The 27746-nt window shown below is 45.4% G+C and overlaps 1 protein-coding gene across 3 annotated transcripts in view; it reads right to left on the bottom strand.

Annotated features, from left to right (window-relative positions):
- SECISBP2L (SECIS binding protein 2 like) overlaps nt 1–27746 on the bottom strand; it is a 1017636-nt gene that overhangs the window by 664885 nt on the left and 325005 nt on the right. For all 3 annotated transcript variants that reach the window (XM_069624786.1, XM_069624787.1, XM_069624785.1), the window contains one exon: nt 21491–21626. In XM_069624786.1, the coding sequence (XP_069480887.1) occupies nt 21491–21626 (136 nt within the window). The remainder of the gene's footprint in view (nt 1–21490; nt 21627–27746) is intronic.

The raw sequence follows: 27746 nt of genomic DNA, 5'->3' as shown, positions 1-27746 counted from the left end.
TATCAGTGCATGAGAAATACGCTAAGGTGACAAATGAGCACTGAAAAGTTACATGCACTTAGGGGCCAAATTGTGACGATTTGAAAAAGTATATTTCTTTAGTCCCCAATTCAAATGTTTTTCAAACAATGCGATTCCACTAACCAACATTCAGCTTCCATTTTTAGACTACCACCGCTCTATTATTAAACCAACCACTAATTCAAATTAAATATCAACAAATCAAGGACTTTCAATGGAGGTACTTGTTTTTGGCAATGTCATTTAGCTACTACTTGGCAGATGCAGGCGACTCCTTCTAATGATGGAAGAAACAGCAAGAATTCTACGTTTATAAACACTGATGTGAAGATAAGTACGCTGTTTGCTGTGGAAGACTCGTTGTCTGCGGCTCAGCGACTCGAGTGTTGGAGGATACGTTTTGCACTCTGTTTGAACGCGTGGAGGAAGTCTTTAAAGGATACACCGCGGCTGCCTGGACCAAGGTCTACCTGATTGGCTCTACTAACAAGGGACCGCCTCTGAACCGCCCCGCCTCTGTATTGATATTCCGAGTGCGTAGCGCACATGAACCCGGAAGTACAGAGAAGTACGCTGTTTGCTGTTTGTGGTTTGGAGCGGTGAGCCGATTAGCCTATTGTTGTACTGCGAGTAATTCCTCAATATAACAATGATTTCATCTGCAAGTAAGCGGGTGTGTAACAGATAAACAGGAGAATTCTTAGTTAACAGTTAATTGTATTTATTTTACGGTCTTGGCTGGGAGAGTAATTCGTGTTTGAGGTGATCGGATTAATCAGAGCATTTATCTCGCGTTCTACTCTTGTGACTGTCCCGTGCTTTGAAGTGATATGAAAAGAAAGACTCTAGACACGAATCGTGACGGTGCTATTCTCACCAACACTATAAAAACAAGGAGGATGAGCATCGCTCAAGCTACCACTCCCTGATTCCTCTGACTCTGACGAGGATTCAGTGGTGTGTGCGCAAAACACATCAAAGCTAATTGTTGAGGATGCTGGGGAGAATGAGCTACCGGAATCCTCACAATCCTTATTCAATGAGGACAGAAGACAGTCCGCGATGCTCTGTGGGATTAGTAAAGATAATCTGGCACGTCATTTTTGGACACACCTCTGATATTTCTATCAGGGGAGATAGCCCTGTTAGGATTATCGGAGCACTTCAATTGCTCAACCCAGAATACTACCTCCTTAGGAACAAATAAGGTGATGATCGATGAGGAGGACTCAAAAAAAAAAAAGAGAAAGCTGGTCTGAGTGACATAAAAGAAATAGATTTTGACAACCAACAGCTATATAACGAAGTAAAAACTCAGACATGGTATTTAAAAGAAATCTTGAATGCTTTAATAGCGTGGCCCGACACCCTAGCGGACAAACATTCGGAATTGCTTGTTCCACCAATGGTTCAAGGCGGCATGGAAACGAAGTCGGTTTCCAAACTGAACCTAAAAGTGAAACAAACTTTGCCGAATGATAAGATAAAAAAGCTCAATCCGAATGAAAAATCTGCTGAGGATTGTGGGAGTCACAATGTCACTGGGCCTTTTTGCTTACCTGCTAACATTAGCGAGAAAGCTGTTAGCGGGACGCCAGTAGCTGATATAAATATAGTAGGAAGCCTCGCTCCTGATATACAGACATCCACTTTGGATACTCCTCCCATAAAGGTTGCTGAAATATTTAATATAAAAATATCCCAAAAAAAAAATGAAAAAAATGAGGAAGAAACAAGTGCAGGCACAGAAGGCCCTGAATGTTTCATCAAGAAAGTTCCTGAGGGAGCCTAGTCTACGAGTAACAGAAATTGAGCCCAAAGAGGTGGAGGAGATCATCTTAGTTGTAGAGTCTCCCAGAAAGCAGAAATCAAGTATTTACTCCGATCATGCACACTTGACTGCTGATAAAGAGAGCTTTAACAACGAGGTCATGCCGTCTGGGTATTGTGATGCTGTGTCAAATCTCTCTGACGTTTTGAGGAATGACAATGCATTACTTACCGTAAAAGCATTTCTGATGGTTGTATCTGCTTAGATTCACATGCTGTGCATAGGTCCGACATCCAGTGGTCACTGCGGAGTATTGCATTTTGTTTTTCGTAGTCGAAAAGGGACGTCGACAAGGCGTGTCTGAAATACTATCCCTATAGTGACGTGCGTTGTACCCACAATCCCTCACGCGTCGAGGTCCCTCTGTTTGTATTTTTCTGCCCTGAGGGAGCCTTCTAGACGTGAGTGAGTACAGGAAAGAGAGATATAAAAGGAAGTCTATGTTCCTTCCATCCGAGCGGGGAGGAAGGGTGGGCGCATGTGAATCTAAGCAGATACAACCATCAGAAATGCTTTTACGGTAAGTAATGCATTGTCTTGTAATGTTTGTTAATCTGCTTAGAATCACATGCTGTGCATAGACTAGCAAGCAGTACCCGGAGTTGGCGGTGGGTTATGAGAAGGAACAGTAGAGAAAAGATGTCTTAATACTGCCTGTCCCACCTGGGAGTCAGATCTCGAGTGTGCATCTAGACAGTAGTGTTTTGTAAAGGTGTGCACAGAACTCCAGGTAGCCGCTTTGCAGATGGACTCAAGGGGAACATTTGCAATGAATGCTATGGACGCCCCCGTGCCTCGAGTAGAGTGTGCTCTTGTCTTAAAGGGCAGTTCTCTCTTAGCAAGAGTATAGCAGAGAGTGATGCATTGAACAATCCATCTAGAAATAATGGACTTTAAAACTGCATCCCCTTCTCTTCCTGCTGCCACCGAGACGAAGAACTGATTAGTCTTCCTCAGTGGTCTGGTTCTTTCCATGTAGAACATGACCGCTCTGCGCACATCTAGTGTGTGCAGAGTTTTTTCTCCCAATTTGGAAGGATTTTGAAAGAACGTTGGCAGTTCTATAGACTGGTTTACGTGGAATTTCGAGATGAATTTCAGAGCAAACCTTGGGTGCGTGCGTAGAACCACCTTATCTCTGTGAACTGTAACAAAGGGGGCTAGAACAGAAAGAGCCTGTAGTTCACTTACTCTCCTGATGGAGGTGATAGCTATTAGAAAAGCAGTCTTAAGAGTGAGGTGTTTAAGAGATGCTTTGTGCATGGGTTCAAATGGTGAGCCCATGAGTCTGGTAAGTACCACGTTAAGGTCCCATCCGGGAGTTGGGTCAGCTATCGGGGGGTGTATTCTCTTTACTCCCTCCATGAAGGCCTTTATAACAGGGATCTTCCACCACGACACTTTGAGTTGGGAAGTGGTGTATGCAGAAAGTGCCGCTAGGTGGACTTTAATGGAATTGAACACTAGACCTGAATCCAATAAGTGGGTCAGGTATAGAATAATATGTGTGGGAGAGCAGTCAATCGGGTTGATGCTTTTTCCTCTGCACCAGATGACAAATCTCTTCCACTTGCTAGAATAGCAGTGGCGAGTGTTAGGTTTTCTGGCTTCCCTGAGGATGTCCATGCATCTCTGCGGGAGCTGTAGATGTCCGAATTCTATGATCTCAGGAGCCAAGCTGCTAAATTCATGTTCTGGGGGCATGGATGCAGAGTCCTGCCCTTGTCTTGTGACAGCATGTTGTAAGGGCAGGGGAGTTTCACTGGGGGAGATAGAGACATCTCCATCAAGTGAGCGAACCATGGCTGTCGGGCCCACATTGGGGCCACCAGTATCATGGTCACTTGTTCCTGGTGCATCTTGTGCACCACCTTGTTGAGAAGGGGAGTCCGGGGAAAAGCGTAAACAAATTTCCCTGACCATTGCATCGACAGACCGTTCCCCTTGGATTGGTTCTGGGGGTACCTGGAGGCGTAACTTTGGCATTGTGAGTTCTCCAGGGTTGCGAACAGGTCTATTTCTGGGAATCCCCATTGTGTGAAGACGTCGAAGACGATGTCTTCGTGCAGTCGCCATTCGTACTCTTCGGGCAGGGGGAAATCTCTGCTGAGTTTGTCTGCCAGCAGATTGAGTTCCCCTGGTACATGTTGTGACAGTAGGAACATGTCTTGTTTGAGAGCCCACTTCCATATATTTTGGGCCAGTTTGGACAGTCCTGGAGAGTGGGTGCCCCCCTGCTTGTTGATGTAGTACATGGCTGTGGTGCTGTCTGTAAGGACCAACACAGTCTTGCCTTGTAGGTGTTCCTGGAAGGCTTTTAGCGCCTTGAACACAGCTAGTAGCTCCAGTAGATTTATGTGTTTGGATGCTACGTTTGGAGTCCACACTCCGTGAGCAGTCTGATGGGATAGGTGAGCCCCCCATCCTGTGAGGGATGCGTCTGTGGTTAGAGTGGCTTCCGCCGCGGGTGTGGCAAAGGGTTTCCCTCTTTCCAGGTTTTCCTTTGTCCACCACCGTAGCGAGAGAACCAAGGCCTGCGAGACCACCACTAGATCGTCCCATAGTCCGCTGGCCTGACACCACTGGCTGCTGAGCCACTCTTGCATAGGGCGCATGCGCAGGCGCGCGTGAGGTACCAAATAAATACACGACGCCATCATGCCTAGCAAGTGCATTGCTTTGCGTACCATCACCTCTCGACCGGTCACACATTGAGGGATCTGAAACAGCATGTTTTGGACCCTCTCGTTGGAGGGGAAGACGAGGCCGTCCTTTGTTTGAATTAGAGCCCCCAGGAATTGTTTGATTTGGCTGGGGTCTAGGCTGGACTTCTTTTCGTTGATGGAGAAGCCCAACTGGAACAAAAAGGTCTACAGTCTTTTGGGTATTGGAGAAGCATGTTTCGTAAGAATCCCCTGTTATGAGCCAGTCGTCGAGGTAAGGGTAAACTGGGATGGACAACCTGCGCAGGTGGGCCGCTGCCACTGCCAGTACCTTCGTGAATACCCTTGGTGCCGATGCTATGCCGAAGGGTAGCACTCTGAACTGGTAGTGTTTGCCCTCTTTCATGAACCTGAGGTATCTTCTGTGCGCTGGCAACATTAAAATATGAAAGTATGCATCTTTCATGTCCAATGTTGTCATGTAATCTCCCTGTGATAGCAGTGGGATCACTTCCTGTAAGGTCACCATACGAAACTTCTGGGGTTTGATAAACTTGTTCGCTGGGCGCAGATCTAATACAGGGCGCATGGTTAGATCCTTTTTGGGTACAAGGAAGTACACTGAATAAGTACCTTCTGTTACCTGAGATAGAGGCACGACCTCTATGGCTCCTTTTTCCAGCAGTAGTTGTACTTCTTGGAGAAGGATGGCAAGGTGTTCCGGTGTCATGCGTCGTCCCCTCGGGGGTCTGTATGTTGGGGAACCGTTGAATTCGATGCAGTATCCGTGGGCTACGATGGAAAGTACCCAGCGGTCTGACGTTATTCCCTCCCATTCTGGAAGAAAGGATGTTATCCGGCCCCCGACCGGTGTTGCATGGGAGGGGACGCGAATCTTCGCGTCACTTGGTGTTATTGGGGGCTTGGGAACCTCTGGGGGTGGACCCCCGACCTCTCCCTTTGCCACGGCGCTGGCCTCTTTGGCTGTACTGCCCACTATTGGTCTGATAATTGGTGGCAGGGTAGTGTTGCTGCTGATTCTGCTGTTGGCGTTGGCCACGAAAAAAGCGTTTGTTGCCGTAGCCGCGTCTGGTAGTGGGCTTAGAGATCTGGTCAAGAGTTTTGATAGTATCAAACTCTTTTTTAGCCATCTCCAGAGCCTCATCCACCGCTTTCCCGAAGAGGTTTGAGTCTTCAACAGGTTTATTTATTAAAGACGCCTGTGTCTCCGGTTTGAACCCTGAGTTGCGCAGCCATACATGGCGTTTTAGGAGTATTCCCTGAACCAGGGAACGTCCCGCGGTCTCTGCAGCATCCAGAGAGTTCTTTACAATACTCTGGTTGACCTGGGTTCATTCGCCAATAGTTGATAGCAGGCGTGTACGTAGAGGTTCCGGCGCTTCTTCGGCGTCTTTGCGCAGTTTGGCCCACTGCGCGTCTGCGTAGCTAGCTAGCAAAGAATTGTTGTTCGCAATTCTTGCCGAAAAGGCAGCCGAGGATGTGACTCTCTTTGCAAGGGCATTTAACCTCTTGCCCTCCTTGTCAGGTGGTGCCTCGCTGGTGGACAGCGGCACCCCTGCCCTCTTCCTTGTATTAGTTACTACAAGGGAATCCGGAATGGAATGTCCCCTGATGTACAGCGGGTCTGAGGGTGAAGGAGTGAAAAGTTTTTCAATTCTTGGATTAACTCCTCTGATTAGTGCGGGTGTGGATAGCGAAGGGATGATTCTTCTCTTCACTGAAGCGAGGAGGGGAATGGTCTGGCTGACCGGGGGTTTCTCCTCAATTACTCTTTCCACTAAGTCTATTTCAGGAGAGATCTCCCCAGTGTCCAGTTCGAAATGTGCTGCTGCTCTGCGCAACAGGGCATTGAATGTGGGCTGATCGTCAATGGGAGACGTGTTTCTAACAGGTGAATTGTCAGGAGGATTAAGGTTCAGGACATCAGTGTCCGAATATACTGATGGGGATTGCCAGGGATGAGAAGCTCCTTCTTCTGGATTTTCTCCGAAGCCTTCTCCTACCATGTCTGGGCTGTCTTCCAGACCTTCCTCCTGGTTCTGTCCCTCTTCATCGTCCACAAATTCATCCTCCTCCTCCAAGTATTGTTCCTCACCAGTGAGGTCATACACATTATGGAAATCTGAGGCTGTGTCCTGCTAGGGATTGAATAGTCTCGGGAATTTGGCCCTGGGGTCCTCCTGAGGCCCTTCTCTTGTTCTCTTGGGAGTAGGAGGGTTCTGGGTCTTCATAAACCTCTCCATTCTCTCCATGCAGAGATGGAGCCTTTCCATGGTTTCATGGGGTACCCCTGAGCGGTCTAGCGGGGGAAAATTAGTGTCATCTAGCTGAAAACGGCTCGACCTCTCCCATAACGTCGAGGAAAGTGTCCCGTCGCCTTCTGAAAAGCCTTCCGGTGTGCTGGGGGTCCCCCCGACTGAAGGGGGTAGTCCCTGTCTTTCTTCGGGCTTTTTCGGCCTGTCTTTCGACCTTTGCGTAGCGCTCGACGTGTCTTTCGGCGTACGCTTCTGGGCGTCGGCTACAACGATCCTCGCCAAGCTCTCTGCGACTCGTTTGTCAGCTTTGGGCTGTGGTTTCGACGTTACGGGTGTCGATCGTTCTACGGCGGCGTGCGCTCTCTGCTGGTGCGCTCCGGCCGATGGTTTGGGGGCGGCGCCCTTATTTGCCGAAAGCCCAGTCGCTGGTCGCGGCTGCGAGAGGGGCTTCGAACCTAAACGGTCCGAGGAGGCCGCCGGTGGAACCTGCCTCTCCTTGGGCACTGATGCTTTCTTCGTCTTTGACGAAGAAGAGCCATGGGTTGTGTGCTTATGTGTGGTATCGTGTGCGTCAGTGTCGCCGGGGTGTTCATCCCCATAAGCAGGGCGTGAGCCGAGCCCGTCGGGGCCGGGGACAGACGACGAAGAGCGCGAGCGCTCTTTAGAGGGGTCTACGACTTCCGTAGTGGAGGTCGTGTTATCACGTTCCTCGTCACTGTCGGTGGTAGCAGCGGCGGGTGAAGAATCGGCCTTCGACATAGCGTAGGCCGCCCACCTCTTGACCCTACGGTCTTTTAGAGTCTTTGGCTTAAGAAGCCGACAAGCCGTGCAACCCTCCTCTTTGTGATCGAGGGGCAAGCAGCGGTTACACCGTGAATGCTTGTCCTTCCAAGTAAACTTGCCCTTGCAAAGCGGGCAAAACCTAAAGGGTGTCCTCTCCATAGCCGAGGCAATAAATCGTGATAACGACCCCAAGGGAAAGGAAGGGGAAAAGGAAAGGCATTCTCAGAAAAGAACCAGAGATGTCCCACGACCCCACTCTCCCTACTGTATTTGGCCTGCAAGGCCAGGCCACGTGTTCGGCAACGCCGAAGGATCTCCTCCGCTCGTCCCCTCCGTCGAAGATCTTGCTCGGCGGAGACAGCTTCACAACTGCGTCGAGGGAGGCATCGATGTGCTATATATTAAGTAGGAAAACGACCAAAGGTCGAGGAGAAGAAATCTGCAATGTCTCTCGAGGAGCTCCGCGTAAAGGCGACCAGTAGCTGGGCGGAAAAAAACAATCTGAGGGACCTCGACGCGTGAGGGATTGTGGGTACAACGCACGTCACTATAGGGATAGTATTTCAGACACGCCTTGTCGACGTCCCTTTTCGACTACGAAAAACAAAATGCAATACTCCGCAGTGACCACTGGATGTTGGACCTATGCACAGCATGTGATTCTAAGCAGATTAACAAACATCAGAAAAAAGAGTTACGGACAGAACTGACGCTAATCTAAAAAATCTGGAAATGGGGATGTTAGATATATTTTACCTTTTTAAGAATACGGATGCTCCCATACGTATACAAATCCCTTCAAGGGAGGAACCTGGGTATTCCATTAGCTCACTTTTGAGAGAAAGGTCCTGTCCTCCTGATAGTTCACATATGTTGTCAAGGGGACAAATCAGGAAGTGATGGATCCACTATTAAAAATTTGGGCTCCAGTAACAATGTAGTGGCCAGCATGATACAAGTTCCCCAGGGGATAGATAGTACCAACCAAGGGCTATCCCAAGATAATAATAAGATCAAGGTTTTAATGCCAACTGGTTTGTCCTGCACTGAAACAAAGTGCAATTCAAAAAAGGATTCTGTACAAGTTACATCAGATAGCTTTGTAACTGAGGAATGTGTACGGAGGATCATAAAAGATCTATGTAATAAAAAAGACGTAGATGTAGCAGGCGGAATAACCAGAACATCACCTGTGAAGGCTGCTTTGGAAAACAAGATGGGAACAGAAATGGCCTTTCAGACGGACACTTATAGATCAGGGGGTGAGAGTACACAAGACAAAGCAGAAGAGATGAGGCGGTGGTACTCGCAACTTGGGAATGGCAATAGGAGTGTCAAGGAAAAGTCTATGCAAAAATCTCATTTTAATGATATTCCAAGGATTCTATGTGTATACTGCGTCGACCGCATTTTCCGAAGGTACCAAGACTCATATTACATTATGTATTTGAGGATCGTTACTCCCCAACCTTGAACAGACCTTATATATTGAGTTTGTTTTGTGACAACCCAGAATTGTCATTAATAGCCTCTGCCGACATACAGCTGGTGGATTACATTCATCCCCAAAGGATTGATTTTGTGCGGTTGGTGATTCAGTTACCCCTAGTACGTGCCCTGATCCTGAAGGAAGCCGGTTCCTTGCAAAAGAGGGGTTTTGATGTTTATAACTATCAAGAACATGTATGTGTGGAATATCTGAAAAAGAATGAGTTGACGGGTCAAAATTTCGACTCATGTGTTAATAGCGTTGAGAGTGTTCGTCAGCTTCCGAACGCCATGCTTCTTTCTGATATGAAAGAATGGCGTACATTGGCGGTGTCCCTCAAAGAATCTATAGAGCAACTCAAAAACATGGGTAAGCCCCTTTAGTGAAGATGGCCACTTCAAGCTGATCTTGTGGAATTCCAGGGGGCACATGCACCTTGCTCTGAACAAAAAAGTGTGCAAAGAATTAGAAAACTTTGATTTTGTGTTAGTAAAGGAATCTTGGGCTTGTGGTCAGCTGTTTTGGGATGGATATGTTGTTCTATGTCTTCCTGGTTCTTGTAGGCCAAGAGGACGCCCCAAGGGTGGCCTGGCACTGGCTTTTCGAAATTGTAACCTGATTGAAAAACTATCAGAAAAACACCTGTACACCTCATGTCAAGTTGTTACCTTTTATCTAAATACACAAAATGGAAGAGTGGGATTAATGGTCATCAGTGTCTATTGGAACAACGCTCGGTATGATGATCAAATATTGGCGAAGTTGTTAGATGAATTAAATGTTTTGATGCAGGAATGGTTAGCCTCTACATCTGGTGGTCACATTATAATTGCCGACGATCTGAATGCAGATTGCAATTTATCAAATATAGAGATAGATTGATGTTTAATGGTTAAGGGCGCGAGTGGTTCAAAAAAGGGCTGCAAACGTTATAGAGGTGCTCTCTGGCGCAATTTCTTAAGTGCCAGGGGAATGGAGATGATGTTCAATGATAAATGTACATGGTCTGCACGAGGTAGGTCAACAATTATAGATTATATATTTGCAAGTGATAAGTTGGTTAAGGACTCTGAAATTATGCTTGTCCAACCTATGGCTGCAAGTGACCATGCTTTAATATCAACTAATTTGAATTTAAAGAAGAAAGCTAACAATGGCAATGAGAACTGGGTACCCTTAATTGTAAATGTGAAGGGAAACAGGGTGAAATGGAATACCCTCAAGTCTATCAAATTTAACAACATGATGTGGTAGGATTATGAGAAAAAATTGTTAGAACAAAAAAAAGTAACATACTCGATAGCTGCATTCGATTACCTACTCGCCTCTAGGTTGGACCCATTTCAGAATTCAAGCAATGCCTTAGTTTATAAAAAAAAGATGCATAAGCATGTTTTTGACTTAGAGGTTAAAGGACATAGAGCCTTGTTGCATAAGCAATTATGTGTTATAAAGAAACTTGATTTGCCAACAGATGAGTACAAAAAACTAGCGAGAATATGTCGCCAAGCGTATAAAAATTGGATGATTCAGCATCGAGCCAATCTTGAACAGAAAGATGCGGAAGCTATGCTTGGGGCTATGAAGGAGAACAACTCTAGAAATTATTGGTCTCTTATCAATAGCACTGAAGCATCACAAGTGCAGTTAATCACAAATCCGATTGGGGAACTAGTATGGTGCAATTTTTTTGAGAACTTATATGCCCTCTCTACTAATGCCACAGCGGTAGTTGATTATAAAGAACATAAATGGTGTCTCGACGTTTCAGTGGTAAAATTAAGATCAATGATCCAAAAGCTAAAACCCTCTGCCACTCCTGGTCCAAATAACTTGACATGCTCTATATTTAAGCAGAGTGCCGAGTTATGGGCCAGGATATTGCATTTAATTTTTAGCGATGTACTCCAGATACAAACCATGCCTGATTCCTGGAAAGTCTCTTATGTGATACTTGTATTTAAAAAAGGCAATCGTCTATGTCCTAACAACTATAGACCGATATCACTAATTAATATAGAGGCCAAGATTTTTGCATCGATAATACTGGAAAATTTGTTGCATTGGATGGAGGAGAATGAAATCCTCGACGTGGGGCCATTCGGGTTTCGAAAAGGATTGGGGACTGATACGGGTGGTCTTTTGGTATCTATATTGCAAAGCCAAGCAAAGAAATCTGACCATGGGCCTCTTTATGCTGCTTCTACGGACTTATCCGCAGCATTTGACATGGTCGATAGATCAACATTATGGCAAAGGCTTGATAAATTGAAAATCGACAGAGGGTTGTTAGCAATGATTATTCACCTTTATTCGAACACAATTCTAAAGGTTAGGCTTAACAATGAAGGGTTGATGTCCAGAGAAATTTAAGCAATGAATGGATTAAAGCAAGGCTGCGCCTTGGCGGCCATTTTATTTAATCTTCATGTTTCTGGCGCAAATGTAAAAATTGCGTCGTCTGGTTTGCTAACTCCAAAAATTGGTGAATTTTCAGTGAATTGGGTAGCCTATTGTTAGGCAGAAACCTGTGCAGTTCCCTTAGGGACCACTGCAAAAGGCTTAAGACTACAGGTGTTGGCAGTAAACCCAATTGGTAGCAGTCTGTACCACCCAGATTTACCTGGTAGCTGTGGCTGAGCAGCCAGACTTCTCTCAAGAAGAGTTAGACAGTATATAGAGTATACAAGATAGGTACCAAAATACAGTAGCACAAGCAAACACTGACCAGAGCTTTGGTATCAAGTATATTATTATTTATTTAAAAACACACTTAGAAACACTCTAGCACTATTATTATAAGTAAGTTCAAAAACACAGTCACTATTATTATATATACATCCCTTATTCCTTATTGGACAAGTCTTAGTTAACACCAATTTCCAGACAGAGGTGAGCGCTTAACTAAAGATGGCACTCCAATAAGTTTAAGAAAAAGGGAGGGAAAAAGCAGAAATTAGGAACAGCACACAACACAATCCTTTAGAATCACTCAGCAAGGAAGGAAAGTCAAAGTCTACTTGTGAGCAAAAAGTTCAAAGGCCAGGCTCCCTCTTGGAGAGAGTAGAATACCAATGCGCCCAAGATCACACAGTTTAAAAGGCTTGGAAAGTCTTGCAGAGAGTTCAGAAAGGAATTAGTTCAGTTTAGAAAAGTTCAGTTAGCCAGCCTAGGGCCAGCCCAAGTGGTAAGTTGAGGCTTTAAGAGTCATCCCACACAGACCGTTGCGAGGGACGCCAGGCGGACACAGTACCTTTAAAGTGGAGAGGATCCTCCAGCAGGGGCAGTTGTTCCTGGCAGCGGGTGCAAGTCGCGGCGTCGTCCAGAGGAAGAGATGATCTCGACGTGGAGGAAAGCCGAAGGTCGTTGCACTGCCAGGGAAGAAACCAGCCGCGGAGTTCTCCGGTAAAAAGGTACTACCCTTTTATTCGCGGTAGTGGAAAAACGTGGTATTCCGGTTGCCGGGGTGCTTGGCACAGGCAAGGCGGCCACGAGATGATCCAGGAAGGCGAAAAGGCGGCCAAACTGGTTATCCCCACCAGTCAAAGGAAGAAGACTCTTCGGGATGAAGATCTCTGTCGTTGGAAAAAGTGGTGAGTCGGTTCAGCAGGGATCCACCGGTGGTGTCGTTGTTGCAGGTCGGCTCAGCTTCTCCCTCTTCGGAATCTTTGGTCCTGTGGCGACGTCTCAAGTCCCAGTCCCCAAAGCCCTGCTTTTATGCAGAAAACCCCCATTCATCAGTCCTAGCTGTCACTCAAACATGCTAAGTGGTGAGCCGGGAGGCTCACCGCTGGGCCATTCACACAAGTGTGCGACTTGAGGTGCCGAGGCAACTCAGTCCAGGGTGCCTAAACCCGCTCCCACACCCCCTGTGGTACCCAGACAGAGTGGCACCACTTTTGGAGACTTCTGTGGAGAAGCCTGCCAAAATGTGGAACAAAGGGCTCGACTTGGGTTGGAGTCACAGAAGCGAACACAAACGCCATTTTGGAACCGAGTTCTGGCAAAAAATACCAACCGGTGAATTAATATAAAATAAATAAACCGGCGGTATGTTTGAGGCTATGTTAGAAAGTATTAGCCTCGAACAATGCGAAAATCCCATAGGAATATATTTGCGGTTGAATATAAAAAGTAGTATCCACTGCCACCAGCCAGATCTTGCTCAGGGGGGACTGGCTATGCCCCCTCAAACAACAGACCCAGGGGCAATCGAATTGCCCCTACCAGGACGCCCACAATATGATGGTTTGTACTGGTTCTGTTCACAATTTAGGACTAGTAAAGCCAATGGTGACTTTACATGCCCTGGAAGACAGTAGTCAGTCCCAGGGTACGGAGTCTAGGTTTGGGGGTCACTATGACACCCCGGTGTTACGGCACAGAGGGTGCTGTGTAACACACATACAAAAAATACATGAAGCCCTATGGAGTAAAAGACCCCATAGCCCATAAAACACATTACAAAGTCAAAGGATATCTCAAATCATGTCTAAGAGTGGGAGGAAAAGAGTCTCCAAAGAAACCCCAAAAATCCGGCAAAGCTGCTGGGGGACTCACTAGGTTTGGGAAATTAGCCTCTCTAACACCTATGCTGACGATTTCTTGCTGTTAGATTGCACAAAAATAGGCTTATAAAGGCTAATTGATCTGTTTACAGTTTTCATTAAAGAACTAAAACTAAAAATGAATCCTACAAAAACAGTTGTTATCAATTGGGTCAAAATAACAAATCAAGCCTTAATCCAGAATGGTTTGTTGAAGGGACCAAGATAAGGCTACAGAAAGCTTTCAAATATCTAGGGTATTCCTTTGCTAGCAGTATGAGTCAAAATTTTGCAAAAAAAAGTCTAGAATCCAAAGCGAGAGTGGCGGGTAATCAGTTGAAGGCACTCAAAACGAAATTTGGTAAATTCACAATGTCAGGATGTGGAGATTTTTATCTGCTAAAGGTTATTCCAAGGCTAACTTATGGTTAAGAATTTTACCCGGTAAAAATTATTCCGTATCTAAAAAGAACTGAAGCACTTATTTGGAAAAAAGTATTGCACTTTATACCAAAATGCACACCAGTAGAAATTATAAGGTATGGATTTGCCCTGGGTTCGCTAGAAAGTATAGTGGAATGCAAAAGAGTTATGTTGTATAGAAAATGTATGCTGGCAGGGTCGAATTCGCTGTACAACATACTAAGGGAGGGTAATACTGTGAAATATATGACTGACTTACAATCAGATGTAGAAAACACTTTGGTAAAGATTGGAGCTTCAATGCAGTGTCTTTTAGAGAAACCAGCAAAGATTAAAATATTGATAAAGGCATTTGATTGGGCAGCTAATAATGCTGCGATCATGAATTCTAAGCTATATAATCAAGTTGTCTCCGTGTGGAAGTGGTTCCCTATACTTGAACCTTATTTGACAAAATATCCGTCAAGTAAATTTCGTAATAGTGTGATCCGATGCAGGTTCAATGTTTTAAATACTAATAAAATTAGCCATATTAGAAAACTAAATATTGAGAATAAAAAATCATGTAGATTCTGTGAACATCCTGAAGTGGTGGAAACATTGAAACATTGGTACACTTGTTATTAGTTTGCCCCATGTTGTTAAGCGAAAGATGTGCCTTTTTTTCTGAATTTGTATATGATATCACTAATGTTTCCAGGGAACACTTGTGGTTTGAAATGCTGCATGGTACCAATATCGCACTGAAGTGCAAAGTGGTTGATTTTCTAATGATGGTCTGTAAGGTACATTAAATTAGGTTCATCTCTGATCAACTGACGAAAGATCCTGTTCGTAGAAAGTTTGTATTCCCAACAAGTAAAGAAGGCGGCACATGCAGCCAAGTTTGTTCTCTGTGTGAAATGTAATCGTGGTGAGTCTGCGATTAGATTGTGATACACTATGAAATCCGAGACTACCGAAAGGTGATTTTTGTTTGGACATTCAAATGTGAAAGGCATGTTCGGAGTGAAATGTTCGAGGATATAATTAGGAGTGTAAATGTGATGAAAATGTTTTAATCTGTTTGTTATAAGATTTGTCTATTTATGAAATGTTTTGTAAAGGGTTAAATAAACCAAATACAAATAAAGAAAAAAAAGAACAAACACGGATGTTAAGTTGCTAAACACCATACTAACTTTTTGCCTGGGAGACAACTTAAAGACCAACATTAAAATGCTGAATTTCAGTAAATTACTCAATATGAAATAATATAAAATAATATATCTAAAATATCATTGACGATCCCATGTTAAAAAAAAAAATAACTATCCAATTCTCTGAAGTGCAGACTGGAAACTCAGATCCTTGAATGATAAAGTCACTGTTAAAATTAATTTTCAGAACCAGTCCTATGGGAGAGTTCAGAGAGGCCACCCTAGTTAGTGTGGAAGGTAATTGACACTTAAGTCTGGCCAAACTCTATCAAGGTAGTGCAGCAGAGCAGTAAGGCAAGAAGCAGCTATGGTACTGTGAGCCACACACACACAGCACTCAAAACTAATTAGACAGAAGTAGTAAAAGAAACTATTTACAAGGCCTTAACACACTCTTGTCATGTAAAATCACATATATGAAAATTCTCACGCACACAGTTCGTAATTTCTCTAGAGTTCACCTACACTTTTCATTGCTAAACTGCTTTTACTGTTTTCAGTGTGGACCGTATGCAGAAAAGTGAACAAAACACAAGGTAAAAGCAATTAGAACAAGTACTGTGCCCTATGAAATAAGGATCGTATCACACCAAATGTCCTTCTCTTGGTGGGTGTAGGGACTGAATGAGTCAAAAGTCCCAGTTTATCATCTGATGTTAGCCAGAACTCAACTGATCACGACCAGGCAAGGGGAAGGTAGGGAGTGGACTTTACACACATACAATCCCTATGGTGGGAGGGGATGGAAACAGGCATACAAACTTCCCCCCTTGCTCAGATTCTCTGAGACACCATCCGGGGCACTCTCAGATTTGCTGGGCTGACTTACTTAAGCTGAAGTTCTGGTTGCAGGGCCACAAAGGGCCGCGCGTGCAGTAGTAGTTTTTGGATGAGGGATTGGGTCTGGGGTTGCACACTCCGGGATCACAGTTCCTGATATCTTGAAGATGAACAACCAAGGTCTCACAGGATAAAGACCACCACAGGTTCCATAATGACTGGAGACCCCAAAGGCACAACAGACTGGAGGTAGCGTGTGTGTGTGGTGTGGTGTGTGAGTGTGTGAGTGTGTGAGTGTGTGAGTGTGTGAGTGTGTGAGTGAGTGAGTGAGTGAGTGAGTGAGTGAGTGAGTGAGTGAGTGAGTCTCGACGCCTACTCGAGGAAACTGCACTTCTGAGCCTGCAGAGGTGTGCCTGGACTAACCAGCTCTCTCGTGGTCTACCCCGCCAGAAGAGTCGCTTTTCCACGTTCAAGTCGTCCGGAAACCCGATAGCATTCTCCCCACCTTCATGGAACTTGTCCCGGAGCAGCTGTTGTGACCGCGACTGGAATCCGTCTTCCCTCCAACTTCTGAAATGTCTTGAAGAGGTCTGCATTAGTGGATTCTGCATGCCTTCTCCACAAAGGATTGCATTTTGCTTTTCCAATCAACCAGAAGAATCCTCGAACCTTCGCATCCTTGAACCTGCAACTCCTGGGCACCTCTCACTGGAACAAAAAGCGAAAGATCTAGCCCCCAGCAACATCCAGACGATCCAAGAAGTCATCTGGGAAAATTGGAGTCAGGGGGTAACTAAACGCAGTGTGCCACTCCCCCTGTCTTTCCTAGGATAACATTGGGAACAAGTCCCTTTGCCCACTGTGATGGCATGGTCCGACGCCACTTCACCTTCCTGAAGGAGTGCGATCACCTCCACCCGCTTGTCGTCAGGTAGGAACTCCAGAATCAGGACCAGCTTTTACCCCAGTTCCCTGTCGTACCTGGCCAGGATTGCCAATGCGTTGGCTGCTTTGATGGTTGACGAAGCAGAGTAGATGCCCTTCCTCCCTATGGCATCCAACTCCTTCCCCTCACTGTCCGGAGGGACTGAGTACGATGATGAGGGGTTAGACAACCTTTTCCTCGCAACTGTCGAGACCACCGAGTCCGGTGACGGTTGTGACCGTAGGCAATTCGGTGCGGCATCCGGCACCCAGTACAGCCTTTCCCGCTTGGCCGGGCCGAGCATGGCTTCTTCAGGAGGGCTAGGCCTTCCTCCCACACGTCGTCCAGGAGGGGGCACTGCCATGATGGTCTTTCTCTTGGTCTCGCACCTCTGGTATAGGAAGCCCTCCTTCTTGGTCTCTTCAGTCATCAGCTGGAAGAGCTTGGAAGCTCTTGCGACCATGCCATGAAATGACCCCACCTCATCAGTGGGGACGCCCTTGGTTGGGGTGATCCAACCGCTGTGACAATGTCGTTATCTTCATCCATTGTCGCAGTGGCTATGTCCGTGTCTGGGTCTGCCAGGTTGGAGGGCACCTGGTGCGGAGGTTGATGCGGGGGCGTCAGATGGCACTTCCGCTTTTTAGCCAGAGGATGATCCGGAGCTGCTGGGGCTGAGGCCTGCGGCATCCTCTTCTGGATTCCGGACACCAGCATGTGCAGGGTCAAAAGGATGTCCACGGAAAGATCTTTTGGCTAAGCAGGCATGGTGGGCACACTAGGCCCTGTGCCGGCATTGCCACCGTCGTCCTCCACGTCCTTGTGGACCGTGTGCAGGGACTCCCGGTCTGAAAACAAAACATCTATGTCTTGGGGTACAGCCTCTGGCTGGCCTGGGACTTTGTTGCCCCCTCCCCTTCTTCCACCCCGAGGGGTCTCAGCCAGGCTTAGCGATTCCATCTTCCTCTCGGGAGTGCCACCAGACTTCTCCACTGCCCCGAACAAGGTCTCCGGGACAGGGACACCCTGGGCACACTAGGGGCAACCTTCACGGGTTCAGCCCCCTTGGCTTTCGAGAGAGTGGCCGCCAACAGCTGAATCGCTGACGACGATTTCTCCTGCGCCACATGGGCATTTTTGGGTAGGTCGGCCGCCTTTCCCTCCACCCTAGGCTTCTCAGGCTTCTCCCGCAGCTTACCCGGGTTGAGCGACTTCCTTTTTGAGGAGATGTTCGATCGATGGCTGGCAATGGTGGCAGATGGTGATGTTGATCGCGCCCTGCCCATTGAGGGACCCACTTGCGCGTGACCTTGACGGAAGCAGACTCACGGTGATTGCCCTTGTTTTGGGCCTCCACAGGTGGAGCGCCCTCAAAGGACTTAGAAGCCCGCTCTTCGGACCAGCCGGCCCAGGGTAAGGCATGACCCTGCTTGGGTCACGGGACAGAGGGCTTGGCGGTTAGCCACGTTGCCAGTTTATTGCATCGATCCTTCATTGTTCTTTTGGAGAAGCTGAGGTAGATCTCGCAATCTCCTTGTGGTCTGGATGAAGGCAGTAGAGGCATTGAAGGTGTTGAAGGTGTATGTCCTCCACAAATGCGTTCCGCAGTCCGCATCTGGTGCAGATCTTGAAAAGGGAACTTCCTTCCTTCTTCTCCTCCATCATGGTCGGAAGTGCAGAGTAGGCCAGATGGCCTTTCTGGAAACTTCGATGAAAACTCAACGATCCTTGCCTTTGAGGGGCGTTCAGACTCACCTACAAACGGGTTCCCGTTTGTCAGCAGATGGAGAGAAGAGCACACAGGCTCTTTTTGTAAAAAATATAACTTTTTCCATTGAAAAAGTGCAAAAACAGTACAATAGCTAACGGAGCAAAGCTCGAGGACTCCCAACCCTTGAACGTGAAGTAAAATTCTGAACATGACTGCCAAGGGAGGGGCTTAGGGAGAGGGCAGTCTTGGCTGGGGGCAGTATGACCCAGAGTACAGCGATTGGTTTAGAGGAGAAATACAGTTTGTAAGTGAAAGTGAAACTATGGATTCAACTGGGAATATTCATGAGCATGTGAATACATGCCAGACACCATGCTGGAGAAAGGAATTACCCCACTGTAGGTCAAAGTACAAGACCATTACCCCCATGAAAAAAGAGGAAAACCCGGGAGTGGGAAAAACTGTAAGAGGCAGCTTTTAGGAAAGAAGCAAAGTCTTTTTGGGCCCTGGTTGCTGGTAGAAAAAGGAGCAATGACAATGGTATTTACTGTTTTATCCCCCCTGAACATTGGTTTGACCATTTCCAAGGGTTATATGAGGATATGGTGGGGGTGAAGGTGTGTATACCAATGGTCCTCTGCCGTCTGAACGCAATAATCTCCCAATGATTACAACACTCCTAGAAGTTAGAAGTTCAATTTTAAATTCCAAGTGTTAGAAAGCACCAGGTCCAGACATGATTCCTGTTGATCTGTTGAAGGATGAGCTGGAGGTGTGGTTACCTGTTTTGACTAATCTTTTTCAATCTGTGGCCCAACTTAATAAAGTCCTTGATTCCAGGAGAACTGCTGAAATAGTTCTGTTATATAAGAGAGGGGCAGGGAGAAGCCTGGCAACTACAGGCCAATCTCCCGCTTTGATGCCACCGCACAATGTTTTACTAAAGTAGTATTAAAGCAGTTGCAGGACTGTGTGAGCTCAGGTAATCTTATCTATCACCTTCAGGCAGGGTTTCAGAATGGCATCAGAACTATAGATCAATGTCTGTCCCCGATTTCTTTCAAATATAGAGCTCAAGGTGATGAAACTGTACGTGGTCTTTGTTGATCTTCAGACCGCTTTTTATTCTGTACCTAAAGATCAACTGTGGCGGGTCATATCTGAGCGGGGGGTTCTAGCAGAATTGGTAAGAATAATGAGAGAACTGTACTCAAGCAATTCTGTGGTTGTAAGATGGGTTCCTGAAGGTGAAATCATGAGCCAGTTCAGGGTGGACCGAGACGTGAGACAGGTCTGTGTCCTTGCTCCACTCCTGTTCTGCTTGTATATTAATGAGATAATCACTGAGTTGTTGAAGAGATGCCAAGTGGATAGGTTTGATCTCCCAAGTTGGGCTGCAATGTGTTACCGGCATGTTTCCATGCTGTGTTGTTAGCTACATCTCCCATGGGGATCAGGCTCTCCCTGGAGTGTTTTATCAACCAATGTATGGCACTAGGGCTAACTTTAAATAAGAGTAAGACAAAGGTTCTGGTATTCAGGCAAAGGAGATCCAGGTACTGTGCAATCTCTGTGAAGGTTGATGGTACATATGTAGAACATGTTTATTATGATTATCTCGGTGTCGGATCATGGCACGCTCAGCTAGATAAAGCACAGGTTATTCTGGGGAACACATTGGTGGTTTAAGGGCGTTTTTCTGGACCACAGTGAAAGGGCAGTGTCCCCTGTGCTCAGCATCTATGGAATGCAGTCGGCCTCTTTAGCTCTTTATGGTGCTGAGTTATGGGGGCACGTTAACTGTCAGAAATTGGAGGCCCCATAGGCTTCCCGAATGCCCCCCTGTTGAGGGAATGTGGCCTTGAGCCAACAGTTTCTCAGGTAGCTTGAAAACCAGTGTTCTATTGGATCCGTGTATGGGTAGTGCCGGAGCATGTAACATTTCGAGAGGCTTTACTTAATTTATGAAAGTACCATGGAGGCCCTTCATTTCCCTGGGTAAAACATGTAACGGGGCAGTTGGAAGCACTAGGCTTCTATGGAATGTGGCAGACACCTGTGGATCTATCAACCGGCATCAAGGAGAAGGTGAAATCCACAAACAATTTTGGTATGAGTGACTTATAAGTAACTGCCTAAAGCTAAAAAATTGGCCCGATTTTCTGCATGTGAAAGTGGTACAAGGAACAGAAGAGTATTTGGACCTCATCGTGCCAGCATATGTGTGCACTCTTTTAATGGAGTTCAGAACAGACCCCCTTAGGGTGGCAAAATGTACCTGTGGCTGGAAACTAGGGAATTCTGAATCCTGTTTGCTCTGTGGCGCAAAAAGTGAGAGTGTAACACATATTTTGTTTTTTTGCGAACTATATAAAGATCTGAGGAGAGCGTATTTATTGCCACTCTTAAAATAAGCTGGTGTTAGCCATGTTACGGATGCTGTAGTGCTGTGCAAATCAACTATTGGTCAACCATGTATATTTTGTAGCAAAATGTATCCATCGAGCTTGGTTACGCAGGAACTTCACAATTAAGCAAATGTACACTGTTTGATCCGTTTGGGGTTTTTCTTTCTTTTAACCTTTATCTTTTAAAATTGTATGTTTTTTTATTACATATATTGTAAGCTTTGTATTATATTTTCTATCTTTGTTCTAATGGTATAACGCAGAATAAAGAAATATGACGGCCATAATAATTCACAAGGACTGTTCATTTCTTGCAAAACTAATGGTTCAATTAATACAGTCAAGACATGATTTATAGAGTCATTATAATTGCATCCACCTTTAAAAAGCTGACTCAAAAAAATCATCAGCTTACCAAACGATAAAAGCATTACCTGTTTGCTGAGCTGCATCCACCAAAAGCACAATTTTCGATCGAGAATCCGGCCCAGATGCAGTTGTTTCTTTCTGAGTGGCAACACTCTTCATTGAAGGCCTTCTGCTTTTTATCAAGGTCATGGAAGGCTGTGGCTAATTTCAATGAAACAAAACATAAAAGGGTATCATGACTTCGGTAAGAATCATGCAAATAAATAACATATCCAAACAGCAAAGAGTACATTATTCATAAGCCAAAGTCTTTCAGGTCAGAAACCTCTATACGTTTTTACTATGGGTGATGTACAGCAGAACACTGATGTCAGAAGATGCAGAGCTGAGGTAGTTCATTTTCCCCGGTTATTTTCAGTTTTGTCTCGTAGAGACTGTTCCGGACAACAAAGGTTTATTGTTTGGAGAAACGATAAATGGTCATTCTAAGTGTGAGGTATGTTTAACACTGCCTAATAATCTCGTTATCAAAGTTGTAAGTAGAATGATGAATTTAGAAAATATGATTTAGTTCTATCGACATTTGAAATATCGGCCAACACATGATACATCTTTTACTTCAATACGAAATCCTTTGACTCAGCGTATGACTGCTGGGATTTATTTCTCCCCCCATAATCTCAGACTTGAGCCAGACCTCCTTAAATTCCAGAAACTGGTAACAACTCAGTTTTTCACTACCTCCTTCCCTTCCCTGCTTATCAACCCACTGCCACGGAGACCGGTGGCTTGGTACTCATGAATCTCACAGGACACAAGGCCCTTCTACCCAGTCGATATCAGCCCCCACTGCCCTGCCTGTGCGGGCCGCTGCTTGGCAGCTCTACATCCCACCATTGGGAGTCGCCCGCACTAGCACTTAGTCTGAGGTCTCCTCCTTGGCTCTCCTTGGCACTGCCCTCCCGGGCCCCTACCAGCACTTGTCCATTCCTTGCCCCACCCACCCATCTCTACGTTCTGCACACCTCTTCACTGCACTTGCACGTCCGAATACCACAAGGCCTAGTATGAGCACAATTGTATATTTACTGTTTTGCCAATGTTTTTTCTCTCCCCTGTTCCCTTCCCATTTAGCCTTTGAAACACATAAGTGCCTAACAAATGCTCAATAAAATAGAATAAAAAAATAAATCACTGACAGGCAAGGAAAAATTAAAGGAATGTCACCACTCTTTACACGCTGAGACATGTAAAGTCTACTGCCCAGGCACAACATTTTATCAGAGCAGAGTGCATGGTGATGTATAAGGATTTATCTATTCTTAGACGACTTCTTGATTACAGTGTTGTACTCCAGTGGTTTGGCCTGTGAAAAAAGAGCGGTTGTGGAAACTAGGTTCTAACTCCACCCCTTCGAATACTTATTTGAATGGGAAGGTATTTTTGTTTATTTTGTTGCTTTTATTTAGCCTTTCACAAATGGGGGAAACACATACATGTTGTAGGCAATATGGGATTGAAGCTTATGCCTGGTTTGGACAGGAATTTGTCTCATGGCTTGATGGTGTGTGCGCCCTCCAATTATTGTAGCCCTTGGAGTTATCATATCTCTGTAGGTTTGGAGACCCTTGACATCCAATGCCATGTATTGAGTTCCCCCTCCACAAGCTTTCCCACCTTTTAAATAAAAAATCTTCTCAATTGAAATGTGGACCACTGTTTGGGACTCCTTTTGCCAATTTCTTTCCTTTCAGTTTTTTGTTTGGGTTTGAATCACAGTAACTCCCTTAGCCACTTCCTTAGCATACTCTTATAAGCTCTGAAGCATACTCTTATAAGCTTTGAGCCTTCCATGTGTTACCTTTATTCAACCATTGATAAATGGAACAAAAAACGCATTGAGGCAACATCGGGTCAAAGCTTATGTCGGCTTGATGCAGGAATTTGCCTTATGTCTTGGTGGCCGAAGGGAGATGTCGCAACCTATGCAACAAAGCTTGATAATTGGAAATATTCCTCTATGGATTGATTGGCTGGTTTGGACTCAACATCCAATGACTATTTGTGATGCCCGCCCAGCAAACAGTTTGGGCAGTGTTTCTTAATTTCTTTCCTTTGATTTTGGGGTTGGGGTTACAGCAACTCACCACATTACATTTCTAAAAATATTCCATTGGCATCTTTTTTGAAGAACCAGGACTACTGTTAGGGACACCTTTTTTATTTCTTTCATTAGAAGGTTGTTGTCGGGTGATTCTTCACTCTCTGGATTTTCCTCACACTGCCTGACATGTACTTTGCATCTTTGGGAAGTGCACCAACTGAAGAGGAGAATTACCCTGTACGATATACTGTAGCAGATGGAGATGAGGATGTTGGTCTTTGGACTGTATACCATAGGAGGTAAAGGCGTCCATGTATGCCAAGCATCCCCACTCTAATGTTGAAAGGTAAACTTCCAATTTGCATTCTTTCTTTCCTCTCAGCGAAGTATCACTCACCCCTATGGAAGTCACTTGGCTCTTTCTGTTCTTACAGTTTTCCTTTCAAAAATGATTGCACGCTTCTAAACACTAACATTTTTGTACATTGTTTATTGCTGTGGTTTAAGGTGCCTGAATTAGATCAGCAAGTCTCTGATTAAAGAAGATATTAAGTGAAATGTGATCCAGCTCAAATATCTGGTGTTGCCCTGTTATGGGATGAAATGTATGGAGTCACCTAGCGTACTACGTTGGAAATGTGAGTAAGCCTTAGCAGTTGCCCTGGGCACAGGGTAATTTGAGATGTGTGTATCTCCAGTACATGCGCTATACTTTACTAGCCACCATGATCCAGTGTATATTGAGCTGTAGGTGCACATCCAGTCCTGTTTTTTGCTTTGCATTCTGGGGAAATAGGGTCCTGGCTCTGCAATGCGAAAAATGTCAGAGCTGTAACCTGAGGGAGTAAAAAAGCAGTCTTACATTTTGTGCAGTTGATGTGCATTATGTGTGCGTGCATAGTGCAGTAATGAAGAAAACATGGTTCAAAGATGAGATTGTGGAAGCTAGAAGGGCCAAAAGATTGCTAGAGCGGAAATGGAGGAAAAATCTCTGCCATATGACATTAGCGAACTATAAAAAAAAGTGTTAAATCTTATAAACACTCCATTATTCAAGCAAAAAAGGTAACATACAATTCATGCATCAATAATGCACAATCCAATTTGAAAGAATCCTTTCCCTCTGTTACTAAAGATTCATCTTGGTGTGAATCTATTCAGGATGAGTTCGCTAATAAAAAAATTGCAGGGCACCGTCTGTCTATTCTAGAATAACTGACTAGACCTGCCTCCAATAATAAGCCCATGCCAAAAATCAATGTCCATCTTCATTCTTCCAAAGTACTGTCCAAGTTCTCTTTCTTGCTGAAGAAGGCCACTCTTGAACCAGCAGCCCCAAAGAACTATAGGCCCATTACTAATGTCCCTTATCTGTTGAAGATCTTGGATAGAGTTGCCTATTTACGGCTACAGAACTTCATAGAGGAAAACAATGAATTGAATTGCCATCAGTCGGGCGTTAGGTCTCATCATGGCACAGAGACAACTTTATTGGATCTCAAATCCAGTGTTACCAAAATCATCTAAAAAAGTCACTCGGCACTCTTATTACTGCTAGATCTCTCGTCGGCATTCGACATTATTAATCATGAATTTTTGCAGAATAGATTGTTGACTGTGGTAACTGTTCGGAAGGTGCCGCCGACTGGCTGGCGTCTTTTCTTGGTCCCAGGACATCTAGAGTAGCTCTGCCTGGAGCTCAAGCTAACCCAATATTTCTCTCCTGCAGTGTGCCGCAGGGATTGTGTCTTTCACCACTGTTTAATATCTACGTAAGACCTTTAATGGACCTTTTGGCTGATCTGGTTGTCCAATTTGCAAATTATACGGATGACACACAAATTCTCTTTGAAGACTCTCGGGTGAATACTCCAGACAGTGAATGCGGTATACCAGCAAATCCAAATATGGATGGCAGAAAACTCTCTCGACCTCAGCGATTCCAAGACTGAGCTCCTATTATTGCATCCGGTTCCCATCTGAAGAAACTTCAAACCCAATATTCACACTTTGACATTGCTGGCACGAGCATCACTGTCTTTAAATCTGTATACACTTTAGGGGTATATTTTGATGCTGTACTGTCCATGAAGAAACAAGTTTCACAAATACGGTCTTCATGTGGTCATGTCATTAAGTTGCTCCATCAGATTAGGCCCTACATGGCTATTACGAACAGAGCGCTTCTGGCATCAGCGCTTATGAACTTTAGGTTAGACTATTGCAATAGTCTACTATTGGGCACATCACTGGGTAATCTCCATCGCCTCCAGACCACCCAAAACGGGGCTCTGAGGGCTGTCTTTGGGCTCTTTAGGCGAGTTCATGTGACGGTCTTCAGGAGGAAACTGCACTGGCTTCCTGTCAAGCAGAGAATAAGACAAGTCTCTCTCTCTCTTGCATACAAATGTAAATGCGCGCCTCTCTACCTATCCCGGAGGCTATCATTGAAATCCTCCCGTAGGGAACTGCGCGCTACGGACACCCCTCAGTTAACTCAACCACATTTCCATTAGAAACAATTTGGAGAAACCACCTTCGACTATCTCGCACCACGGGACTGGAATGCTCTTACACCCGCCATTGAAACTGCGCATTCGATAGCCAGCTTTAAGAAGTGCGAAAAAAACTTTTTTTTACATAGCTAATTATAGTCATGCTGATTGACCCCACCCCCCCCCCCAAGCTCCCAACACGTTGCTTTGCTCTCCTTTGACTTGCTGCGATATGAAACCTTCGGGTATGTAGAGCCTTACGGAAAAACTAAAGTAAATGAATGAATGATGTGTTTCTTTCAGGTTCTAGGCCGTCACTTATGACATCCGTGGTAAGCCAGAAGAAGGACTTTAAATTAAAAGAAAACACCTCACAGAGCATATTGCTTGAGGGAGACTTCCTGCCTAACAAACTAAACTGAGGTGCTTGTCGGTAGTCCAAATGAAAATAGTCCTCTGTCAAAACCTACCAGCTAACTGGTTCTACCACTTAGAAAAAACAAAAATACTTTAGAGTGCCATACACTACACTCTTGGTTTTCTGGAAAAGTCTCTTCGGTTATTCCAGGGGTCTTCCCCTGGATCTAATCCCAGTTTAACAGTTCTTCAAAAAGAAACAGTTCTTGTCAATCAATCCACAGTTCACAAATTTTCTCCAAAGCTCCACACAACACAAGAAGTCTTAAGTTCATAAGAAAACAAAATGTCCAAGTGTCTTCAGCTGGAGGGCTATTTCCCTGATCCCTCTCCGCCACTTATCTGGACTTTTCTTTACAGCATTAAGAAATTGGATGCCTCTGTGTTTCCCACTCATCTCTTCCTTATCTTCTATATTGGCTCCCTTGGCTTTGTGGTTAGGATAATCTCTTTCTCCCCCCTTGCCCGCTCCTCTTTTTAAGTCTCTTGATATGGACATCACTCATAAGGTCGGCTCCAGGTAGCGTGGGACACTTCAGCTGCAGTGATGTAGCCCGCAGCTTTCCATTTGTATTCCTTGGGATCTTGGTGTTCTTATTCTCCTTTGCTTTCTCCTCTTGAGCAAGCCATTACTCCGCTTGGTTGTGCTGTTCCACGTGGCACTACTCTCCACTTTCTTGTCCTGAGTGAAGGAGTCCCTCTGTTCTTTGCCCCTAGGTTCAGTTGCGGTTTGCAGGCATCTGGCCCACCACATTTGTGGCATGGATGCACCTCCAGGTAGGTTTCGGCGGGGACCGACAGTACTTTTCCGATCCTGCCCCACTCTCTGTGTGCACATCTACGTCTTTCTCAGCCATTCGCCTTCTTCCGCACCACTGCCGGACCCACGGTTCACTACGGCACCGCCCCTCTCCGACAAACATTGAGCCTTGCTTCTGCTCGCTCCTCCTCAACTCAGTCAATGGCTCTTTATTCTCATTCCTGTAACGAGAGGGGGTCATATCGCTCATCACAGGACGTTAAACATATAGTAAGTTTAACATTCTTTGAAATCCAACGTGTAGTAGTTTTGTCCATACAAGTTACTCCCATGAAAGCAGATAATACTGCCTGTAGGGAGCTCCCCATGGGAATGGGAGTCCTTGTAACCTGAAGGGGAGTCACTCCCAGTGAGGGCTCGCTTTCCCAAACCCCTAGGCAGGGCTTTGCTCAGAGGGCTCACCTACCTAGCCTCAAAGTGGGTGGCTCCACCTAGGGAAGAAGGGATTAAAAAGAGGATGCAGTTGTTTCAGGCAAAACAGTTCA

This window comes from Ambystoma mexicanum, chromosome 11 (genome assembly GCF_040938575.1).
Source record: "Ambystoma mexicanum isolate Mex_15411 chromosome 11, UKY_AmexF1_1, whole genome shotgun sequence".
In the NCBI taxonomy this organism is placed as follows: domain Eukaryota; kingdom Metazoa; phylum Chordata; class Amphibia; order Caudata; family Ambystomatidae; genus Ambystoma; species Ambystoma mexicanum.
Note: the sequence above shows the minus strand (reverse complement) of the source record. Positions and strands in the feature narration are given on the sequence as shown.